The sequence below is a fragment of the Triturus cristatus genome, chromosome 2_2 (genome assembly GCF_964204655.1).
Source record: "Triturus cristatus chromosome 2_2, aTriCri1.1, whole genome shotgun sequence".
NCBI lineage: Eukaryota > Metazoa > Chordata > Amphibia > Caudata > Salamandridae > Triturus > Triturus cristatus.
The window spans coordinates 714946421-714972060 of NC_140582.1; the positions used below are offsets into that span (position 1 = coordinate 714946421).

General features: G+C 44.8%; 1 protein-coding gene across 1 annotated transcript in view; it reads left to right on the top strand.

The window, feature by feature from the left end:
* SNX25 (sorting nexin 25) overlaps positions 1-25640 on the top strand; it is an 880463-nt gene that overhangs the window by 787738 nt on the left and 67085 nt on the right. The window contains exon 15 of the mRNA XM_085641936.1: positions 7922-8039. Within this exon, the coding sequence (XP_085498062.1) occupies positions 7922-8039 (118 nt within the window). The remainder of the gene's footprint in view (positions 1-7921; positions 8040-25640) is intronic.

The following is a 25640-nucleotide window of genomic DNA, read 5'->3' on the forward strand; positions in this document are numbered from 1 at the left end:
CTGTCCCACAGATTTTGCTAACAGCAGACGCATCTCTTACAGGTTGGGCTGCCAATCTCCACAATTACACAATTCGGAGTCTCTGGGACAAAAAGCACAAATGTTTCCACATCAACTATCTAGAGCTTCTAGCAGTATTTCTAGCGCTCAAAGCTTTTCAGTCTCATCTCATACACAAAGTTGTCCTAGTCTGCACGGACAACATGACAGCCATGTACTATATACAAAAACAAGGGAGGACACAGTCTCTCCATCTGTCACGCCTCTCTCAGACCATCTGGAGTTGGGTTATTCACCAAAAAAATAATCTTCTGGTAGAACACCTTCCAGGAGTCAACAATCAAATTGAAGACCTCCTCAGCAGGAGGCAGCAAATACGCAAGCGGGAACTTCATCCCCAAGATCGCCTTCCATACTTTCAAAAATGGGGATTCCCACACATAGATCTGTTCGCCACAGTGGACAACGCAAAAATGCTCAAACTTAGCCTCCAGGTTCCCACATCCTTGCTCCATATGCAATGCCCTATGGATCAATTGGTCAAAGATGTTTGCCTACGCTTTTCTGCCTCTCCAACTCCTTCTGTTTTTGGTTTGAAAGCTCAGGCAAACACCACTCACACTGATTTGGTAGCTCCCACATGGGCCCGTCAACCATGGTACACCACACTTTTAGAACTCTTAGTAGTTCCACATCGAAAGCTGCACCTCAATTCCAGGCTTCTCACTCAGAATCTTGGAGAAATCAGACACCCAAACCCCAAGGAGCTCAACAGAGCAAGAAAGCCTACTACCACAGCTTGTTATGTAGCAAACAACAAGATTAATCCTCTGGATGGCTCTGTTCAAAACATTGTTTGTTACCTTCTGCACCTACAGCAATCTAATTTAGTTTACACATTTATTTGATTGCACCTTGCAGCAGTAGCTGCATATTTGCAAAACAGACCGCATTTATCTTTCTTCAAAGTCCCCGTGATTAAAGCCTTTATGGAAGTCTTAAAAAGAGTAATATCACCCAGGATACCTCCGGTACCAGTATGGAATCTCATTATTGTACTTACAAGACTCATGGGTCTACCCTTTGAACTATTACACTATTGTCCTTTACAGTTCCTTTCAAGGAAGGTTGCCTTCCTCATTGCAATCACTCATTAAGGAGAGTTGGTGAGATTCAGGCATTAACCGTAGAAGGACCCTTCTTTCAGCTTCATAAAGATAGGGTAGTTCTGCGCACCAGCCCAAAATTCATCCCTAAAGTAGTTCCGCTTTTCATCTTAACCAATCAGTTGAGTTGCCTGTGTTCTTCCTTTAAACTGATTCTGTAGCAGAACGAGCTCTTCACACACTTGATGTCAGAAGAGCGTTATTGTATTATATCGAAAGGACAAAAGATTTTCGTAAAACAAAGCAACTGTTTGTCGGATTTGCACCACATCACAAGAGCAATCCCATCTCTAAATCTGGTATTTCAAGATAAATTGTTAAATGCATTCAGACGTGCTATACACAATCTAAAAAAACGTTCTCGATACCCCCTAGAGCGCATTCCACTTGCAAAATAGGGGCATCTATGGCCTTTTTAGGTAACATTCCTATAGCTGACATATGTAAGGCAGCAACATGGTCTACACCACACACATTTGCCAAGCACTATTGTGGGGATGTATTAGCATGCCATCAAGCCAATGTAGGGCAAGCAGTGCTAAAGGCACCTTTTCTGACAACTGCAACATCTACTGGTTAGCGACCGCTTTGGGAGAATACTGCTATATTAGTATAATACAGCACATATGCCTCGAACGTATTATATTACTTACCCAGTAAGCATCTGTTCTTGGCATTTAGAGCTGTAGATTCACATGCGCCCCCCCCCCCCCCCCACATATCCCTGTACACCTGTAGTTGTTGCAGTTCTCGGTATTTACATTACATGCGCATGGACATCATTTTACTACACTCACTTACTCCATTCTCACCATTTTACGGGAAAACAATCTAACAATGGAGTCGATGCCCATGTGCGCTATAACTGAAAGGAGGAGCTCCCTTACCTTGTGACTGGAAAGGCTTCTTTGAAGAAAAACAACTTGCAAACATCCGGACCCAACACTAGATGATAGGAGTATTCAAAGCATGTGAATCTACAGCTCTACATGCCAAGAACAGATGCTTACTGGATAAGTAACATAATACTTCTTGACCTCCTTCGCTTAACCTGAAATCTACTTTTTAGATCTGAGTAGTGTAACATCTAGCAGTAATAATCTATATTCAGTAATTGCTATAAGCAGGCCTGCTGTCAGTATATTAGCAGTGAAATCATGTTCTCCTTGCATTTTTGTTGTTGGTTATTAGTCAGTGTAGATGTACATTTGTTGAAAATCTCCCAAAGTTCATATCTCTTCAAAACATCACAGCTACGTTCTTAGAAGGATCTGATTGTTCTGTCAGCATGCTTCATGTTGGACTCAACTGTTTGTTGCTTATTCATTGGCCTGTGTTGCTTCATCACAGACTGCTGAGAAACCTAGTTATGGATGTGTTTTCTGTTAAAGTTTAGTACTACAGATATAGCAGATGCAGTCCGAGTTCCACATCCACACTATACTCTAACATTCTACACTTCACCCTTGATCAATGCATTCACCAGCTATTTAGTTAGGATTTCTTTGTGCTGCAATATTCTTCCCTGGGGTCTTAAGTCGATCTATGTGTTCCCCATTCCCTTCCACGTCTCTAGCTCTATTCTGCATCATGAGGGACCTCAGTTCCACCAGACTACCCCTGCAGGGCCGCCTTCTACATCACCTTTTTGGGCTACAGAGCCTGCCTTTTTTAATACCTCTCTGGCATTCCAAGGACCGAATGACCTGATCCAGGTGTCATCCCTTCTTATGATAATTTTAGGTAGCATCATGAGAGATGACTTTCCATGTTCAGCCACATTCTGCTCTATGATCTGCTGCTATTTTTTAACGAAATGTGAAACATCTTTGGTCATTTGGCTTGTCCCTTCTTCACTATTCCCAAGGAGAGAGGTGTCTCCATCCCTCCCTTGATCAGGATCTACTCCGCTAAATACCACCTCCCTGGCATTGAGTTAAAGGACAGGAGTCTCTCACCAGAAAATAAATGTATGCAAATGGGATACTTTTAACACACCATCGGGAGTTAAGGGACATTTATCTAACACTCTCCATTCTTTTCAATCTCCTGCTGTTTTCCACTCATTCACAGCATGCTGTATCAGCCACCATTCACTGTGTACCTACATTTTCCATCTCATTCTACGCTTTTGCTTTCCTGATTGGGGTGGTGGCATCAGGGTGCCTTCTATCTGTGGGAGAGCTCCAATATTTTTTAGGAGAGATTCATCTACATATTCCTGCTCAGTGAATGTAGACTTCTGGTTGATTGGTTATACCCCGCATGTTTTAGTTCTTCATGGTCCTTTACAGGTTGTGTCTTTGGTCATGGAGTCCTGTGTTTCAGGAAATTGTGACTTCATTCTCATCCTTCTACCCCTTGCACTAGAAGTATTTATTAAACATCCTACCTTAGGCTAATCCTTTTCTCACAGTATCAGGGTGTCTGTGTTTTTTCCTCTATCTGTTGAGACTCTTCAGCCAATATTTCCTGCTGGCTAACTGATATGTGTACTGCATAGACATCTGGAAGATTGTGCTCTTTCTACCACAGTTTTAAGGTGTCCAATAAACTGTTTTGTACTATAGTATGAAATCCAGGCTGATGCGCATAGAGTGGAGTCAGGGGGCCACTAGAAAATATATGCAAATATACAGGATGCTTAGATGTTGCGAAGTTTAGGAAAGACCAGCTTATGTTAAGGCTGGGCATCAAGACTGAAGTAGATGGTTAGATATGAAATGTGTGAGAGGCTCTTACTTGCAATGTATCCAGAACTGGGAACAAACATACAAATTACTCTTGTACAGCACTGAATAAAATATTTCAAGAAATGTGAAACTGGCCTTTGTAGGGTGTCAACTGTAGGTACATCTCTGCACATTGGCTGTCAATGGTGAATATCTGGCAGCGTACCAAACTGGAAATATGTATCATTACCGGGTCATAATTTATAGGGCCACCCAAAGTCATTCTTTTGGGCCACCATTAGGCAGTGTACATCCGTTCATTCTCAAGGTTGGAGATTCGATGTGCAGCTGCTGGTAGTCATGAGGCAACACAGAAGCCAGACATTTGGGCCGTAGCGCATCGGATTAGTCACACGAAACGATCGCCTCTAAAGGCAATTGATTGTTGTATTTGGAGGATTTCTTCATGGCGCTTTTTATGTGCCTATATTCTCTCTTGATGGTTTGATTAATTCCTGCCCTCTGATGTAGTTGAAAGATTCCTTCCTCTAGCGTTTTAAGTGGCCACATTCTCTCTTGTCTTTCTCTCTTGATGGTTTGACTAATCACTGCACTCAGTTGAGGTTTCTACATTGAGAGACTATCAAGTACAGTGATTTGAGGCAAGTTTGTGCCACAGGTTGCCCATATTTTACTTCTGTCTGGAAACCTTATCCCCGAGAGCTGTCAAATGCATACGGAACCGCTCCAACCCCGAATCCCCATTCTGTTGTACACATGCTCTGACTAGGGACCACACAACATAGATTAGGATTAATTCTCTGCCACTTCTGTGCCGGCCTATGCAGCAGTATCGCAGAGAGGTATCTCCACATCCATCCTATAAATTGGCAGGTGCTTCCCAAACCTGGGTCCTGATCATGACCCTGTCTACATCTTATGCAGAGAGTCGAAACGTCGACGCAATAATAGTGTACTATTTTTATTTGCTTCTGAAGCATTTCACTCTTTGTCAGAGTATGTACCCAACGCTTTTGCATCCTGGATCAGTCACTATTTATGTACACAGACTGTATAGCACCTGTTCACTTTACACCTACTTATTTCACTTCGGCGTTTGGGATCACCTTTTTACTTTCAAATTGGCTTGCGTATAATATTGCAGTGATTTTTTTTTCTGTTGCTGAACAAAGTGAATTAAACAGTTTTGTTTAGAAATGGGATCAATCTTTTGATAGTTAAAATAATTTTCTCAGAGAAAGTAGATGTTCACACTTCCTCCTTGAGGAACAACTGTTTTTCTTTATAATTGGGTCGTGAGGCAAGCAGTGCCATCTTTGTGAAAATCCGTGAAACTTCCCGATTTCAATAATTGTTTGGTGAGCATGTGGCACATTCTCACCTGTGAAAGTGGCAATGCTGTATAGGATATGAATAATCTCATTACTATAGTTTGGCAATCATCTCTACAATACATCCGTTTGAACAACAGGACTACTGCATCATTCCATCTCATCTCAGGGCAATGGTGGAACCTAATAAGAGATTTGTAGTCTACTGATTTTAGTTGGTTCTTGTCACTAGAGACTCACACGGACTACATTGTCTTAGAAGCCTTGCTTTATAGTGGGTGTGTATTAAGCAATGATGGGACTTATACGTTTGCTGAGGAGGGCTTATTTTATGTTCGTGTGCCAGCATACCTAGAATGTTCTATAAGGCAAATGTAATTCTTGGACATAGCATTTGCAGTAAGTGTGTTAAAATGAATTAGACTTTGTTGAAGGTGCCTGAGCCTAAGAAGTTGTAAATGTATCTAATCTTATTGCAGAAGATTGAAGTCACACAGCCTTTTGAAAATGCTTGAGGGGGATCAGTACTTGAGATTAAATCATAAAAATCTCTTTTATACTGATTTTAAATTTGGATGACAAAGGAATATAGTTGAAATCGCTCAATCTGTAGTGAACCCCAGAAACGACATATTTTGGGAAGGAATCAGACCTCTCATGCTTTACAAGAAAAACATTGCACTGAAGAAAAGAGATTTGAACTGTAGGTGTTGGCCCAGTAATATGTTAGATGTCAGAGGATAAACGATTGACTTTATTCATTTTACTTTGAACCTGGGAAAAAGTCAATTGAGTACCTCGATGAAACACTGAGTTGCTGATTAAGATGAAAGGCAGAACAACATTTTAGGAACCTTAGCCTGAACTAATAAAAATGCCTGATAAAATCCTTTGAAATGTGTTCTTGCAATTGAGATTTCACCAGTCAGTTTCCCGAAATCTTTAGTGGAGATGACTAACTTTTTTTCTTGAATGCCTGTAAAGAATGAATAGATCAGACTGGTCTAAGTGGGCACATTTCTTCAACTTACTCTGCTTTTTTTACTAAGATGATGTCGCTGACAAGACTGTATTGTAATCTTAATTGTACAATTGCTCCTTAATAACTCAACTTCTGAATGTTCCTCTACAAAGCATACAGGTATTATCAGCGTGCTACAGAATTAGCATAAACCCTGTGGAAAACAAAAAAACAGAAAGAAGGTTTAATCAGCCGACAGCTGCTCTAAGAAACCGAGCAAAGTGAAGTTTTAAAGAGAGGTTTATTGAGTGTATTACATGAGATTTCAGCAGGAGCTTGGTAATGAGAAAGTAGAACCCTCCTCCTGTGTGATTCAAGCACAACAGGTTTGAGGAAGTGGAATGCCTGCTATGGAGAGCAGCAGGTGTTGCTTAATCCTTGGGATCAGTCAAGGAATCTCTGATGGTGGTGAAATGAGGTGACGCTCAGTGGGAGTAGAAATGATAAGACATGTTTTATTGTAGGCTGACCAAGCATTCCAAAAGCGTTAGAAGACTGTTGTTAGTGATTAGTTTGTAGAGCGTTAAGGGTTTGTTGAATATTCACTTGAGATGGCAAAACGATGTGGCAAGTCGAGGCTGTAATGGGTGGGGGATATGGAAACTGGGAAGCCACAAGAGCAGTTAGAAGGGTGTGTGACAAAGAATGCTCTAAGAGTAAGAGATGCACCATCTAGCAGCAATTTACATTTACCATCCACTTTTGCAGGAATATACATTTTTAAAAATGAATATTGCATGCTCTTTCCAAATAGAAATTTCTTTCATTTTAGACCAATGAGTTGTTTGTGCCTTTGTTTACTTTTATAATGTGTATTAAATTAATCATGTGAAAGTGGCAGAATGTTCTGTCAGGTCGACTTCTGACAGATAAGCTTGAAATCGCACTACAGTTCTTTTGATCATTTTTATAATGTGAATTTAATGAATTTTTGTAATGGTTTTTATTAACCACACAAATAAAATAAAATTTACATTGAAAAAGAATGCTGGAGAATGGTAAGCAAGGCAGGGGATAATGACCAGTTGTTGGGAACATACTCAATCTCAGTCTGTTAATGGTTGAGGCAGAAGTGGATGTTGTTTCCAGCGGTGCACAGTTAAGGTAAATAAGGTGTGTCAAAGAGTTTGGAGTTGTTCTAAAAGTGGGAACAGCTGCACTGGTTCAAGGGTGCAGATTTCATTGTGCTGGCCACCAAGCCCTGAGATGTTTGGGGTACAGTGAGAAGGGAGCAAAGCTGCAGATTCCCATGGGTTCAAGGAACCAATCACCGATGCATGGTGTACAGGGTGCAGGCCACAGTTCGCAAGGCGTGTCTGCCACATAAGTGCACGTGGTACAATATGGAAAGTGCAGGTTGCACGTAATGGAATTATTGTAAGTATGATATGTCTACAAAGGGTCTAGGTTATAATAACCACTTCCCTATTACAATTTAGTCCTGTCTCAACATTGTGATGGAGAGGCATCATTAGCGTTTTTAAACATTTAAAGGTTTAAAGTAGCATTTGTGCATATGGCATCTTCGAGCTCCACGTTCTTTGTGTCAGTCAGTGCACTGTGGTCATGCATAATATTTGTAGTTACTTAGTGCTGTTGGGCAGTTGCTTATCAGCGACACATTCACTGTGAACAATAAATAGAAGTGACTCTGTGATATTATCCAGTAGGAGATTAGTAACTCACAGTCTTAAGTTCATGTTGTTCCAGGAAGATACCGAAGAAGATCTTGACCTCTCAGACTTTGGGGAGGATGTGGACGGGAAACGAGATGCTCTTGCTGAACCATGTTTCATGCTGATCGGAGAAATTTTTGAACTGCATGGAAGTAAGTGCATTTATTCACTTTAGTTGCAACACTGCACAAAATGGATGTCTCCTTTCCCCACTTTCAGTGGTGTAATAGGCTGTTATGACAAGATGAGTATTACTTCCACGTGTATGGTACTTGGATTGGCAGACAGGACATTAGTTATGTGGAAAAACGAATAATACGCTTCGTAAGCTTTGATTTTGCCTTCAGTGAAATTCCTTCTTTTAGCCATATAGTTAGCAAACACTAGCAATCCCTGTGTTTTTTGTTTGCTGAGTTGGCTTTGCAAATTCCCGTAGAGTAGTGAACTAAAGATGGCTCTTGCCAGAATTGGCTTCACTAGTGCTTGTTTGGAGCAGTAGCTCAAGAGAGCCATCTTGGAAGGATATATCTATACTTTTTTATTGTTCCATTCCTAGATGATGGTACAGTTCATACACGTCATATAGTAGAGTGCAGTGTATGGCGGAAGACTGCATTTGTTTTATTCAGACTTCAACTTGAAATCTGGACACTGGGGAACAGGAAGGGTGTGAGAGCAGGAGCACTAGTGAATTACCGCGAGCTGCAGAGACATGCAGTGGGGGATGTGGGGGCAGACACGAGAGAGAGTGAGAGATAGTGGGTAGGGTGGTGGTAAAGAGAGATACCCCTGGATAAAGAGAGTGGAGGAACAGGTAGAAACAGGAAGAGGAAGGGCCATGCACTTCCTTCGAATACAAGACGTGCAGTGCGATACAAACCTGAAAAGGAAAAGTAGTTCCCTAATGTCAAATCTGGAAGGATACATCCTATCCCACTAAAATATGGTAAAAGCAAAATGCTCCATTAAGCAGAGGAAACACAAGATTCAGGAGGAAAACCACAGAGTCAGGAACGTGGACCTGAAATAGTTAAGTAAGCCATCCAGTCATAAGCAAGGGACAGACCGATCTAAGTACATGTTTAAGTTATTGGTTATAGTGCTGTCTCTGGCATACAGCTAAAGTTGTAGCATGACTGCAAAAAAAAGTGTCGTACTTTCATGGTTATTGTCTTTTAACCTTAGCAGTCTATTCTCCCAGGCAGTTACTGAAATTTCTAAATGATTTAAATTCATAAGATTGTAAGTTCCAAGGTGTTAAGCTTCAAAAAATTAATCTGTTTTCCAATTTACTGTACTGTAATTCCAATGTCAAATACATATATATTCATCAAGTCTTAAGATAACATATCACCTGTAGTTTCTTTAGTAAAACAAATCTTCTACCTAATGATAGATAGCCTTTACCGTCCAGTCATTCCCAGAAGAGTCTCCTCTCAAGAACAGTCACAAATGGAAGGCACAACTATGCAATTTCCTCTCAGGGACATACATTTAAGCTGCAGTTTGTTCAAGCAAAAGTTTAGACTCGTTGTGATAATTAAATGGTAGTGCTTCTTTGACATAGCTACATCAGCCAAAACATACTTCTGTAGTTCACTGACACTTGAATGACATTTGAATTGTGAAATCAACTCGGATGTCAGATCATGTGGCGTTTGTAGAATTTTGAGGGTTACTCTATTGAAATTTGCTTCATAGCCTGTTTACACGGGTCTTTTAAGTGTTTCCTGTAACAATGTACAAAGACACTGGGTCCTGGAACTTGCACTTTCATGGGAACTATGTGCAACATACATCACTGCACACATTCCTTTCAAAAGGGCATTCCGCCTAATATACCATTGAACTCACCTTGCTTTTATTCTAATTCAGTCCGGCTCTAAATTGAGAAATAACAAACCCTGGGGTTAGTGGAGGTGTTATCCCAGAAAATAAGAGAATATACCAATTGTGGAAATCTGAGTCAGCCCAACCAAAAATAGCTGGATGGCGTTTAATGACAAACAAACTCACTGTGAAACAATGAAAATCGGTTCCCTCCATTAAATAATAATGTAAGTTATATTTTTTTAAAGTAGTCCTATATCTTTTCATGTCTGTCCTGAAGAAGTTGGTTTAAACCAGGGTACCACCGAATTGCTGCGTCAACAGTTTTTGATTTTTAGTTGAGGATTTTTTGATGATGAACGGTTATAAGATATTTGTGGGATACACTGTGACGATATTAATGATATGTGCAATATGAAAAACATTTTGTATAAAATTATAGATTTTTATGTGTATTGCAAAATATATGTAATATTGTACTATAATTTTACTCTGGCATGTGGTATACATTTGTGGCAAATAAAATCTAGCAATTTTAGGCACTCTACAATAGCTCTTTATAATTGGAAATAGAGTGTCACGAAGGGGATGTACGTTGGTTTGGCTTTTTAAAATAAGAGAAATAAAAAACTTTCCCCATTGTGTATAAGGGGTTACTCTTATTTTTTTTCCTTTGTTTATTCTTACCTTAGCCGTTTTGGCACATTAAAAGGTTATCTTTCTGCCATCTCGGCATAAATGCGGTTGCCAGATCAGCCATTGTTTTTGTACATTGGTTTCTGAAAGGTCTCCAACACATGTTTCCACCAATACCTTTTATTATGCTACAGTGGAACCTCAACCTAGTTCTCACATTTTCGATGTGTGCCCCCTTCGAGCCATTACACAACTGCCCACTCAGGCTTCTTACCATAAAAACGGCCATCCTAGTGGCGATAACATCTGCCCGGAGGGTCAGTGAGTTGCAGACACTGTCAGCACACTCTCCATACCTCAGCATCTACCCAGGTAAACTGGTCCTTCGGACTAGAGCATCCTTTCTTTTGAAGGTGGTAACTCCCTTTCATGTAGGCCAATCCACTTTGCCTACCTTTTACGCTCTGCCTCACCCATCCTTTTATGCTCCGCGTCACCCCTCTAAAGAAGAGGAGAGACTCAATTAGCTGGACCCAAAAAGAGCATTGTAGTTCTACCATGACTGCTAAAGAGAGTTCCATGAGGTCAATTAAGTCTTCATGGGGTACACCGGAACAATAAAAAGAAAGGCGGTGCAGAAACTGACCATCTCGATGGATTGTGCTCTGCATCAAGATTAGCTACGCATTGGCCAAAAAGCAACCTCTTGAAGGCTTGCCAGCTCATTCCACTAGAGCCAAGGTTGCGACCACTGCATTAGTTCGCATAGTTCTTGACCTGGATATCTGTCGGGCAGCAATGTGGGCTTCCCTGCACAGGTTTATGAAGCAGTACTGCCTGGACAGTCGGGTCTGACATCATGGTCTCTTAGCCTGTTCGAGGCTGCAGGACTTTCTGGTCTAATCCTTATTGCAGCCTCACCTCCGGGTAGGTATTACTTTGGTGTTTATTATAGGGTAAGGAATCTACAGCTAGAAGTCTCTATAGGATGAACAGGTTCCTTACACTCAGTAACGCCTTCCCTGGTAGATACTCTACCTAACCGCAGATTTTTTACTGACCTATCCATCCTCCCCAGTCTGCGAACGGATGTCAGAATTAAGGGCTCTACCTTAATGCACTAGTGGCGTCAGCACGCTGGGGTGGCACCTATATGGCACCGCGCACGTCACTTCCAGCGCGGATGACGTCGACCATGCCTTGCGGAGCAGAACAACGCCACCTACTGGCACACAGGGGTACTGCTCCACAACAATTTCCAGATCCAGTCTGACACCTGAGGAATATTCTAAGGTTAGGAATCTAAGGCTAGATAGTCTCTACCAGATAAGGCATTACCGAAGGTAAGCACCTTGTTCTTCACAAACATAACATTTACTTAAATGTCAAACATGAAACATCCCCCATCTGACCCAGCCTCCGGACTTAATTTACCTTGGGATGTCAGTAGACAATTATTCTGATTGTCAAAAAGCACCCCAAAACAATGTTAAGCTTCTACCAGCCAGCCAGAAATTGTACACTGGTGTTATGATGGGCTACTGTGATAGCTGGGGAGATCAGCTTACATTCACCCAAGTGTGACCCCTGGAAGCACCAGTTTGTTGTTTGCTCTAGGGCCTGGCAGATTGTTGACAAAAAGAAAAGAGTATTGCACAGCAACACAGTGCGTCAGGAGCTTTCTTGTTTATAGGATATCCTGAGAATTTCTTTAGGACTGGCTGTAGGTTTGGAGCTAAGGCTTTGTCTCAACTATTAACAATTGTTCTCTCACTATATTTAAATGATCCTTTTTAACATGTTGAGGGCTCCTTCCCAGGTTCAACCCTCTGTCTTTGCTATTAACAACTGTTATCCAGGCTGTTATCCAACTGTTATCCAGGCATAGTTAAATGATACCTGTAACCCTGTTGTGGCTCTTTGGGTTCAACTCTTCACACGCTTGCACTAGTTAGTTTTTAGAGCTGGACAAGCCAACAATTTCACAGGGAGAATCGAACCAAGAGTCTGGCTTTGCTGTAACAGCTAACACAGGCTCTAAGCCATCAAAATGTTTTGAATGTAAATGACATAGCAAACATCTTATAAAAATATGGTAGACACACTCAAATTGAAAATGTTTTTTCTTGAATGGCTGTGTTTCACCCCAGTACATTAGATTATACCACAACGTTGATGTTAGTTACCTTTTTTAACTCTTTATTTATTAATAATAAACTGTAACAACAAAAGCAGTTCATATCTTCATCACTGACATCAACTTTTTTTAACATCAGTACTGTGATTCTGCCTTATTCCCATCCAATTGCTAAGTCCTCTTTCTTGTCTCTGCGAACCATTTTCAAGCGGATTTCCTTCGCCAAACCCCTTTTCAGGAGGTCTTTCTTCCAGGTTTCTATTTTTTTACCCCTGCTATGCATGCAAAGTGTGGCCACCCACCTCTTAGCCAACACCAGTGCCAAGAGCACAAATCTATTTAAACTTTTCTGATGCTGCGGTCTCGATATTGTATTTTAACAATCAACTTTCTGTTGACCACTGTTGACTTAAAACTTTCTGCAGAGTCATCTGCAAACATTTGCCTTCATGCTCCTGTTTTCTAAATCCATTTTTTGTTGGCTTGTAGGACTCCGCGCACTTTACCACCGCTAAGTGTTTGTGTTCTCTCCTTTAAACAAGGTGAAATTGGCTGACACCCAGTTGGCGCATTAATTTACTTGTAAGTACAGTGGTACTACATGCACCCAGAGCCTGTAGATTTAATGCTACTAGTGGGCCTGCAGCTCTGATTTTGCCACCTACTTAATTGGCCTTTTAAACATCGTTCAGGCCCGCCTTCGCAACCTTTGTGTGCAGTTTAAACTGCAATGTATGACCTGGCAAAATAAACCTTTTGCCTGGCCCAAACTTTACTTTTAGGATTTTAACATTTTATCAAGTTTGTTCACAATTCCCTTTGCCTACATCCGTTGGCCAGCATGGTAGTAGAAAGGTTGGGGGGGCAGGTGCGGAGGGGAGGGCGAATGAAAAAAGGGAGGGGGAAGAAGGGAGAGGCAGAATCAACCATCATCAATAAACAATAACCAAAGAAAACAAATCAAGCTCATTTCACATTGATAAATAGGTCATCGATCTTCTTTTCCCCCTGAATCGTCCGTTGGGGTGGTAGGTATAATATGCTATATTCGCAAATATATTGGGCATCTGAGCTCTTGATATACACCTGAAAGATGTCTTATACACGTTGCCCATCTTTTCTCAAACTTGGGTAAGGGACTGATAACCTCCGTCAATTTTTCCATTCCTATTAAGTGTGCAGCCAGTCTTCGTGTGTTGGGATAGTGTTGGTGCCCCATTTTGATAACGACCTGTTTTGCCACGCAGAGTGCCATGGTAATGCCTTTCCTTTATTGGAATGTAATGGGTAGGTTTGTGTATTGGGGAGTCCTAGTAGAACGTAGTTTGGAAAACGGGGTATTTCAGTGTCGAACATTTTATCGATGTCCGCCAGTACCTCGCTCCATTACCTTGAAGTTTGGGGCAGTGCCATAGCAAGTGAGTAAGCGTGCCTAAATGGGTGCAATGTCGCCAACATGTGTCATCCCTTCCTTTTTGCCATTGGGCCAGACGAGCTGGAGTATAATACCAGTAGTTGGCTAATCTCCTTACCTGAGGCGCTTGTAGCAGAGGTGCGTACGCGTTGTAGGATGTCTGTCCATTCCTTGTCGGTAAATCTGCATTCGCATTCCAGCTCCCACCTTTTCCTAGCCGGTGATTGTAGAGGGGTGGTCTGTGTGTTCAGGAAGGAATATATGTCGGACAGGATGCGAGAGTCGTCTTTCCTGGATAAAACCCAGCATTCAAACAGGGTCAATCGTCTGCTAGCATAGGGCCTCATATCGGAAAGGCTTTAAGGATAATGGGGCGACCCGGTGTCCCTCAGAACCTGGGTATTGGTAATATAGAAAACAATTGGTTCTGTTGGGCGTTACAATTGCTGTGATAAAAAGTATTCAATACAAGAGAAAGGGTGTATCACACTTCCTTTTACACAATAAATGATTTATTGTGTAAAAGAAAGTGTGATACACCTTTTCTCTTGTATTGAATACATTTAATACAGCAATTGTATTGCCTAATATCGGAAAGGGACACCCAGTGTCGAATTGTCAGATAATGCCAATATTCCGAGTCTGGGAGTCCGAAATCCTGCCGGTCGCCTTAAAGTCCACCAGTCCTCTAACGTCGAAGAAGTCTCTGATTCGCTTGCATTTGGCCTCTTGCCAACATATGAAGGCTTTCTCCTTTATGGCTTATGGAAAATCTGGATTACCTATAATTGGTGTGAGTGGGGATATCTGTGTGGAAAGCTGCTTAGAAGAGTACACCTTATCCCAAACCCCTATTGTAGCCTTAACCACAGGCGAGATGTAGACACCTGGCGGACGGTGGTGGGGCGGGAGCCATGGAATCTTCCAGATGTGGATCCCAGCATCGCCTGACCTAGGAAGCACCAGTGTTTCTCAGTCAGTGGACACTGCCATTCCACCATGTAGCACAGTTGCGTGTCTTGGTAGTATCTTTTCAGGATCGGTATGCCTAATCCCCCCCCCCCTCTCCCCCCTACCCCCCCATCCCCCCTTAGCTATTGGTAGATAGGTCCGCTCTCTCGCCATCTGAGCCCGCTTGCCGGCCCATATGAAGGCTTCAAGGGCAACTTGTAGCTTTTTTAAAATGGGTGCTGGTGGTGCCATCGACATTACCTGCATAAGATAGAGGATTTTTGGCAACAGTCATTTTAACCGCGGCTGTGCTTCCCAGCCAGGAGATGGGACCACCTTGCAATGACTGGATGAGGGATATCACCGTGTTTAATAGTTCCGAATAGCTTTGTGTCACCGAGCTCTCTAAGGTAGGGAGTATGTGAATTCCCAAATACTGAATTCCTCGTTGTCCCTACAGGAAAGGAAAGTCCGACACCAACCGTAGCTGCTCGTCATTCGGGATAGTGATATTAAGTGCTTGGGACTTTGCATTATTCACCTTAGAGCCAGAGACCTCACTAAATGCTCTGAGTTCCTCAAGGAGCGGGGGCAATGATTGACGTGGGTTTGTGATAGTCAGCAACACGTCATCTGCGTATAGAGCTATTTTATGGGATTGGCCTCCCATCCAGACCCCTTCTATTAGTGGGTGGTGTCAGATGCGCGCCGCCAAGGACTTCATATAGAGCGCAAATAATAGTGGTGCGAACGGATAACCCTGGCGAGTCCCCCTGGAGATGGGAAAGGTCGGGGACAGTGCGCTGTTTACCTTAACCATAGCTTTCGGCTCCGCATATCCAGCCCAGATCCACCGTCGGAATCTGGGGCCAAGGCCCACTGCCTCCAGTACTGCTCTCAGGAATGGCCGTTGGACACGATCAAAGTTCTTTTGGGTGTTGATCGATAAAAATAGTCGGCTTTTGGGAGCGCTGGGTTTTATCCAGCAAGTGGAAGAGCCGCTTGGTGTTGTCTCTGCAAGTGCGGCCGGGTATAAAGCCAGACTGGTCAATTCTAGCACAGGATTGATGTGCTGCCGAGAAAAAGGAGTAGGACCGAGTGGTCAGGTGAATTGACCACCATATGTCTGGCAACCATGCATCTGCTAGCCAACGTGTTCCCTGTGGGTTAAACATCCCTGTCTTCCCAGGCCGCAGGAGAGTTCTATCTGTAGAGAGGTCTGGCACCAGGTTAAAATCGCCCCCTATCACTAGGTTGTCAGGTGATGTAAGTATGGTGCCAATCGCCTGGCGTATAAATGGCTCTTGGTGATCGTTAGGGGCATAGATGGAGGCTAACGTAAATGTGTGGTTGGGGAGAGACACACGTAAGGCTACCAATCGTCCTGCAATCTCACGATCAGAATTTTCCCTTGAAAAATGTGTGGCCACTAGAATTGCTACCCCCGCTTTTTTCCCTTGACCGGAACACCAGAATTGGCGATCGAACCATCTAGAGCGCATTCTGTTCTAGTCTTTTTTCTGGAGGTGAGTCTCTTGTAGGATACATATGTCACACTGGCCCGCTCTAAGTTTGGTTAGAAGTTCTATTCTTTTGGTTGGCGAATTTAGGCCCCTCACATTCAGGCTAACTATGTGCACCATGTCCCTGGGAGAGTGGCACAGCAATCTAGATTCTGTGTGCAGCAGCCCAGGGCCCCATTCCTTAATAGATGAGTGGAGTGTGACAGTTTGGCTGATTGCTGAGCATGGTTACATTTAACTAACGTACTAACAATAACAGTTAACAAAACAGTAGCACCAACAGGTGCAAAACTTGCCGTTCTGTCGTGAGGGTCCTTGTCGTTTGTCGTCCGCTTCAGTGTTCTTAAGAGAAGAGAGGAAGTCCATAGCCCCCATCGCTACCGGCTGATGTTAGCTTGAGGTGTGTGCGCATCCCTGGGGGAGCGGATTACCCTCTTGTACGAGTCTCGATGGGCTCACGGAGCACATCAGTCAGCTTCTCTTTCCAGGGATCGGTGTTGCTCCTTGAGTTGTTGCAGCAGGGCAGAGCTTTCTTTTTTACTTTGAGGCTTTGTTGGCTTGCTTATTTTTTTGGGGGAATGATTTCTTGATTGCCATCTGCGATGTGGTTCTTGGAAAGGCAGCTGGGAAAGTGACTGCTGGGGCGAGGATTCTCGGTTGAGTTCTATGCCCAGAATCTCTGCCACCTCCATGGGTGTGGGCACTGCCCGATGTCTCACCCTGCCATGCAAAGACCAAACTGATTGGGTGACCCCATTTATACTGCACTCCTTTGTCCCTCAAAGATTCTGTCACCGGTTTCATTGCACAACGTCTCTGGAGCGTGATATTTGACAGATCTTGGTACAGGTGGATTTTATGTCTTTCAAATAGAACATGGGCTTGAACACGCACTGCGGCTATTATTGTTTCTTTTTGTTTATAGCTGTGGAGGCACGTGAGACTATCCTGAGGAGTGCCGGGCGACGTCGAGGGGCAACCCGCCCCTATGGGTACGATCTAGCTGGAGGTCTTTTCCTTGTAGATCCAGTACTATGTGATGAAAGGGGTGCAGGGGGTATGCCTCCAGGCGTCCCACATATGCCAACAGTGGCACACCTTTGATGCAGATGTTAGATCTGCAAGACCTGTTTTCCAAGTCTTCGTGGTGGAAATTGAGGTCAGCATTGCGATCTCAGCGATATTTTTCTAGTTCATCTTCTCTAGCGTCTCCGGAGCGTTCTATTGAATCCACCCTCTGCTCCAGTTCCCCCATGTCGTGGCACAGTTCTTTCCCTGTTTACTTCAGTGCGAAGGGCTGCTATGTCATCTCACAGCGTGCCGAGGAGGACTTCCATGAAGCCACGTGTGATGGGGGCCTCTTCCTTCATATCTGGCTTTGTTGAGGTGCTCGCCTCTGCTTTTTCTGGTGAGTTCGAAGTGGCCCTAGTCTTGCTGGCGGTTCCCTTGGCCAGGGGTTCTTTAAAGTTGCCAGAGCCCTTCTTAGACCTGCGGGTGGTCATTGTAGTTCCACGGTGTAATGTGCCTAGGCTGGTCAATCTTTAGAGTGACAGTCCAGCCCGCGCCGTGCCCCACTGAAGGCTCAGAGTCCACCCCACCGCCAAAGCGAGTTTCACCTGGGCAAGCCGGACAGCACAATCTGCGTGGGTCTTGTGGGGGATCCTTGGTGCGTTGCTCCTCACGGTCCCAGAAAGTATATCCCAGTGGTCTCTCGTTCGCTGCCAGTGCTCGAGGTCTCCCACCTCGGTCGTGTGATCCCAGGCAGCACTGGTCGCGCGGGTTTGCCCTGTGCTTCTGGAGGTGTCCACCACAGCCCAGTTATCTGCAATCGGAACGCCGGCGCCAAGCTGGGCTGCCCACAAGGTGCAGCCTCTGGCCCCAAGGGGTTCCTCTACTGCTTCAGCCCCGCCGGCTGGCTCATGTAGACCCGGGAGGGTCCCCGCCTTGTTGTTACAATGCCCCTCGCCGCCTCTCCTCACCTTCGCACCCGCTTCCCCTGCTGGGTGCCTGGTCTTTACGTCCACCGCTGGGCTACTCCGGTCGCCGGTGTCCCTCCATAGGCAGCAGCCTGCTTTCAAATCGGTGGTGCCATCTCTCAGTGAAAGAGCCATGAGAGGGCGACCGTGTCACCGGAGGCCTTTGTGTCATGCGCTGTCTCGGCCTGTTCCTTGATGTGTCCCTCTCATTTCTTCCACCGTGTTTGCTATTTATGGGCCCACACTCCTCCCCCAAAGGCAGAATGGACATCGGTCACTCCGGCCGGGAAGAGTCACGTCTTCTTTCCGGCGGGCACCCGCCAAAAACCCAATTGGTGGCACTGGCCGCTTAGCTTCCTTATTTTGGTGGCAGGCCACCTCCGGAGGAGGGGGCAGGCGGATGGGGGTCCCCCCCACCTCACTGCAGACAGCTCGTGTCGTTGTTCTCTCCTGCGCGGCTCCACTACAGACCTTCAACTGCCATTTTATTTCACCCCCAGCTGACCTCGCTCACCGAGGAAAGTAGAGCGTGGCCGCGGTATGTATTGCAGGACTACGGGAATGCCCCCAAGCGGCTCAACACTTTGTCCTCTCCTGGTGTTTGCGATTTGGGGAAGCCACCCCACCGGGAAATGCTGAGCTGCCTTCTTGGTGCGGCGGACTCCGCAGTTACATTACTGCGTGGGCGCCATCTTGGACACGCCCCCCAAACTTTACTTTTTAGTACATAAGTCACCCCTAGGATAGGCCATAAACCGCCCATAAGGCAGGATGCACTGTATTTAAAAAGTTGGACATGTACTTTTAACTTTTATATGTCCTGGTAGTGAAAAAGTCTTATATTTGTTTTTCACTACTGCAAGGCCGACCTCTCCCATAGAATGATATTGAGTTGTCATATTACATTTAATATGTGATAACTTTCAATTGGTAGCAGATAGGAATGTCATGTTTGTTGTCTGAAAAATTGTAAATAAAAATCCTCTTTAAATCTAAAGTCGGATTTTAAGTTACAATTTTGAAAAGGGCACTTTTAGAAAGTCAGCATTTTCCCGCCCTATTTGGTGCCTGCAGCCTGTTCCTGGGTCACATGACTGGGTGTAGTCGACAGTTGGACTGAATGTATTCCTCCCAGACAGCCACACAAAAGAAAGATTAGGTGTGCCATCAACTGGCAGGATGGGGGAGAGGAGCTAGGCTCAGCCCCACTGCCGACTGAATAGGCTATGTCCTGTCTTCACACAAACCACTGTACTGTCATACAGCCAGCTTGGATCCAGGGCAGGAGAGGCAGGAAACTTCAAGGACTTCAAAGGATATTCTCTAGAAACGTCTCCTACTTCAAAGTGGGCACCAGATATATATATTAGACTCTCAGACCCAACTCTTCAGTACACGCTTGGACCTGTGAATGCTACAGAAGAAGGACTGCTGTGCTGCTTTGCTGTCAGAAGGACTGCCACTCTATTTCCCTGCTACTCTGCTGCTCTATGGCCTGCTGCCCAGCTTGCTTAGTAGGAAGACTGGATCTGCACCCTTCATCTCGGGCTGAAGGGACTCCAAGGGTCAGCAGACTGCCTTCCTGTTTTGAGCAACAGGGACATAACAAGCTCCAGAGGCTCCCTGCAACAGCCCAGCTAACCTGCAACTGGACCTGCCTGAGCCCTCTTCAGGCCTCTGCCTAAGTGATTACCCGACCCCCAAGAGGTGCCCCTCAGGTCCTGGACCCTAGGTGTGGCCTCAGTTGAGCTTCTCTCCAAAGAAAAGGATAAATCCTGAAGATGTGGGCTCAACGCGAACGGGCCCTTTTTTTTGCAAGCTCTTGCTGCCTGTGCCACGTGCCAATGCGAAGCTCTCGTGAACCCGCCTCTTCGCGCCACAATTATGGCCAGCAGCACATGATCTGCCCTTCGCACTACAGCATCTACAGCTCACGGTGACCACCAACCCAAAGCTACAGTAATGACTGTCCATAATACCTGACAAGAGCTTCACGCTACAACTACGACCGACCCCGAGGCCTGGCCCGCTGTTCGCATTACATCGGCAACCATCCATGACGCTCTCCATGTTCTTCGTGACCCCTTCCACCATGAATGGAATTCTTTGCATCCACTTTGAAGGTAACTCTTTCAACAGAACTAACCAGATCCCTGTATCTGGCCTGAGCTCCATCACAGTCGGCCTGTAATTGTGACCCGGTATTGCACAACCAGTTAACCACAAGTGGTGCTTTGTACTTTAAGGTGCTTTACTTATCTGAAATCTTTAAATGTGCATATCTCTGGTCTACTGATTTAAATTTTATTGTTTTGGTGTCAAATAATTTATCAAATTTTTTCAATATATTCAAAATTGGTTTGGGATTTTTCTTGTGTTGTGTTTTCACTTTATTACTGTTTGAAATGCTGCATAAATACTTTGCACATTGCCTCTAAGTTAAGCCTGACTGCTTTTGTACCAAGCTGTCAGAGGGTTAAGCACAGGTTAATTTGGAGTTTGCCTTTATTTTACCCTGACAAAGATTGCGGTTGCTGCTTGCCTAGGGTTCCCCCATCAACCAGTAAACCAGTTTCCAACAACCATTTAATAGCTATGCACCTAATTATTTTAATGGTCCTTACTATGTTCTCCCAATTAACTGCTAGGATGGAGAAGCATGACCTTGTCATAGGAAGGAAAAATGCTGCATTAGTCTGCTAGACAACGGCGTGACGGCGGCCCTCATCCTCCTAGACTGCTAGATAACGGCGAGACGGCGGCCCTCATCCTCCTAGACCTCTCTGCCGCCTTCGACACCGTCTGCCACCGCACACTACGCACATGCCTCCACGACGCAGGGATCCGAAACAAGGCCCTGGACTGGACCACCTCCTTCCTCTCCGGCAGAACTCAGAGAGTCCGCCTCCCCCCGTTCCGCTCCGAGGCCTTCAAGATCATCTGCGGCGTCCCACAGGGATCCTCCCTCAGCCCAACGCTGTTCAACGTCTACATGGCACCACTAGCACACATCGCCCGACAACACGATCTCAACATAATCTCCTACGCCGACGACACTCAGCTGATCCTCTCCCTCACCAAGGACCCTCTCACCGCCAAATGCAACCTCCACCAGGGAATGAAGGCCGTCGCCGACTGGATGGAGGACAGCTGCCTCAAACTGAACACAGACAAGACGGAAATCCTCATCCTCAGGTCCAACCCCTCCGCATGGGACGACTCTTGGTGGCCCACGTCACTGGGGTCCCCCCCGACCCCCACCGACCACGCACGCAACCTGGGAGTCATCCTCGACTCGAAACTCTCCATGACCAAACAAGTGAACGCAGTCTCCTCCACCTGTTTCAACACCCTCCGCATGCTCCGCAAGATCTTCAGATGGATCCCGACATACACGAGGAAAACAGTCACCCAGGCCCTGGTCAGCAGCAGGCTCGACTACGGAAACGCCCTCTACGCCGGAACCTCGTCTAAGCTTATCAGCAAACTACAGAGAATCCAGAATGCCTCTGCACGCCTGATCCTCGATGTCCCGCGCCGACATCACCCCCCACCTGAGGAACCTGCACTGGCTCCCAGTCAACAAAAGAATCTCCTTCAAGCTCCTGATCTACGCACACAAGGCACTCCACAAAACCGGCCCAGCCTATCTCAACAGTCTACTCTCCTTCTACGTACCCAACAGGCATAATCCAACTTGAGGGGGGGCCCCTGCAAAGTACATGAAGGTGCACTTCCCCACCCCTAACCTCCATCCCCTCCCCCATCCGACCCAGTCAGGATCTCTCAGGCCAAGGGCCCCCTGGAGCTCGGAGGTACCTCCCGTACTGCGTGGGCCACTGCATCACTGAAGTCATAGGGATATCGAAACATACAAGCGTCGAACAAAGAGCAAGTGTAGCAAATGTATTCAGCAGGAGAGTTGTGGTGGTATAGGATGTAGCGGGTGGTGCATTTTGGATCACACTGTTGCAAATATATTACAACACACTTTCCATTTAAATGGCCACTAAATTTGCATATACCGTTTTTCATATAAAACTATGCAGCGCACAAACAGTGATGTGTGGAAATCGGGTTTCAGTGAATATTTCATTTGCACATCACCAAATGTATTGATTTGTTTTGAGCCTATTAAAATCCGTTTTTTGTCACACTTCAGAATTATAAGAAAATGTGCTAACCTAATTGCTGATATACTCTGTAACACTTGTACATTTAATTTAGAGGTTTTTAAATTCAGGGTCAGCTCTTCGGTTGGAGCGTAGGACCATTGCCCCAGTTAAATTACCCCCAAAGAAGAAAAATGAAATAATTAATTACCGTTTTATTTTTCCTCTGAGCATTGTGAACTGAGCGCCAGGACGGGGGCAGGCCACTGCAGGGAGGTGGGTGGGGATGTTTGTGTACTTTTCAAAGTCTGCATGTCCCTTTGGCCAGCCATCTTGTGATGGCCAGCCACACATGTGCAATTCGAAACCTCTAACCCAGCTGTCTTAAGACAGGTGGGTTAGAATAAGTGCATGCCTCCAGGGCAGTGTGGAGCGCTGAGTAAGGTTGCTCCCTCCAATCAAGGCACGCTCCCACAGCATGAGAGCAGCTCCAGGATTGGTGCCCGCACTGCCGCATCCAGTTCCTCAGAAGAAGCCGGGAGCGGGAAATGTCGGTTCAGGTAAGTTTTATTTTTAATATTAATATATGAGAGAGCCAGCCCCCCACCCGTAGATGCCAGCCGCCACTGTTTACATTTTGATGGTTGTTACAAATAAGACATCCTTCATCCTTTACTTTCACTCTGCCTGCAACACCTGCACCTTACCAATATTGTAACACAATTAACTTTACAAAATCCTCTCACTTTGCCTAAATATCTTCCTCCCTTTTCAAATAATAAGTAACAATTTGGCTAAAGACATTGTCCGTCTTTTGACCTCTAAATTTGAAAGCAGAGCAAACGTGAGAAGATAAAAACAAGGTTTAAAGGTTTCTTTATTGCTATTTCACCTTCTGAACTCCAGCATGGTTATTTTGGGGATGCTGCAGCACCTCTGCTCTCCTACTTTTATCCCTATGCTTGGTGCCCCTCTCCACTGACCACTCCTCAGATATCATTCCGCCCGTCGACCTAAACCTTGCCGTAGGTGCTGTGTATAACTTAATCTTCTCCGGAAACTGAGGACCAAATCCCATCTGTTACAACGCAGAAAGCATGTGCTGTCAATACAGCATATCGGAGAACCTTTCTCCACCGAGTATTGTGAGGGATCCTTCACTTGCGTTTGCACTGCAGCATCCAACACCTGAATAAGTTGCTCAAGGTTTTGGAGAGTGCTGCGACCTGGAACAAATCCACATTGATCTTTATGTACCGGGACTCCCATTATGACATCAGCTAAAGTTAATCGTTTTAAAAGATAATTGCCCTACTGATGTCACTGCCCTGAGTTAACCAACTATGAGTGACTGCTGTGTGCAGCCAATCAAAGTGAAGGGAGCCAGTGGGTAAAGAGAGCTGGCTCATCCCATGTGCACCGTAGATGAAGCAAATTTTGTTGTAAGTGACACATTTAGTAAACCATACACAAGTGAGATTTTTACATCGAGTTCGTTATGAACTAAATTTCGTCAAAGTGCTCTCAGAACTGACACTCCGGATAAGGCACAGTTTAGTAAAGTGATTTGCCTAGGCTCGCACACTTTGATCAAGTAGTGTTACCAGGATTTGAACCCAGAATACTGATTAGACATTTAGCAATTCACTCTCTGGATGAATATCTCCTCCCCCCCCACCCCTTTTACCACCACAACACAATGTTATGTGTTTAATTATTTCAATAGCTCATTGGTACACTGTGTTCAGTAAATTCAAGTATCACATGTAAATTCCGTATGGACAATTAATCAATCAGGGTTTTTTTAAAACGCGACTGATCACCCGTCAGGGTTGAGGAAATATGAATTTTGTGATCAGTTATGTCCCCTATCGTAGACCCCAACGGCTCCATGTGCATGCTATAAGTACATGTATGTTCCCTCCAGTTCCAGTTATGAAGACGCAAATACATGTGCGTCCACCGTCAACATGTCCTCTTTCAGATCCGCCATGAATGGGTCAGATATTCCATTCCTAAGTATGAAAGGCCACCGACTTTATGTGGTTCACTTTCCACATTTTACAGATTCAGGCGAAGTAGGCCCTGAATTCTGCCATCAAGCCTTTTCCTGCCTTCTGCCTCTGAAAGCTCCAGTCTGAGCCCGCATCTGTATCCATGAACTTTGACCTACTCCCTGCGCGGCTAACGGTGCCTGATCCAGCCTGTTGCCTGCCAAAAACTGTATTTCACCTTCAAGATTATCTGCTCCGCTCCTCATCCGATGCATTCCTGTCTAGTAGTTTAGGTAAACATTCTTCCAGCTACCGTGCAAGGGGCCAGGCCTCACTGTCCTCATGCAAGTAATTCATAGCCCCTGTTACCATGGAAGATTCCTGCCCCCTCGCATCTCATGTAGACACTTAGGTGCTTGTACACGCATTAACAGTCAGTATAGAATAGATTCTATCCTAGAGACCTTTCCTTTTGGATAACACAGTTCTTTAAACATAGGATATTAGATATGATTTGGGATTAGGTTGACATGACCCCCCAGACTTCTGTCTCCACATGTAGAGCTAAATGTCAAGTCCCCTTCACCCTCTAGTTGCACGTCCATCACACGTCATGCGGCTGCGCGCGCATCTCTGCCAAATATTTCTGCTGACATTGCAGGATTCTCTTATGGATCCACCCACTTGTGACATCATGTATAATGACGTTTTCTAAGTTACGCCTATATGTCTGCCTTTTTTAGTTACGTATGCCTATTTTATCTGTATTATCAGCTGTTACGCCTCTTGCATCTGTCTTAATGTAATGCTTTCCATATAAATACCATTACCTGTCAATAATGTATTGCCCTTCCTTCCTGAACTTTCGTGGTGATGGAATTAGAAGCCTGCAATTCGAATTGTATTTCCTTTGTAAAGGAATAAAGCCTTTTAGAACCTCTAATACCACGGATTCTGCCTCTTATATTTACTGAGTTATTCTTACTAGACTTTACCGCATAAAAAATAGTACCGGTAATGAAATATTTACCACATAAATTGGCTCCCGAACAGGGACACTTTCTCATCTCACGCGCCGGAGGTGCGTTGCAGGCCCGGTCTCCTGCCACAGCTGAACGGACAAAAACGCGTACCTGCAGGATTTCCTGTATCTCCCTCCGGCCAAGCGGGGGCGACTGAG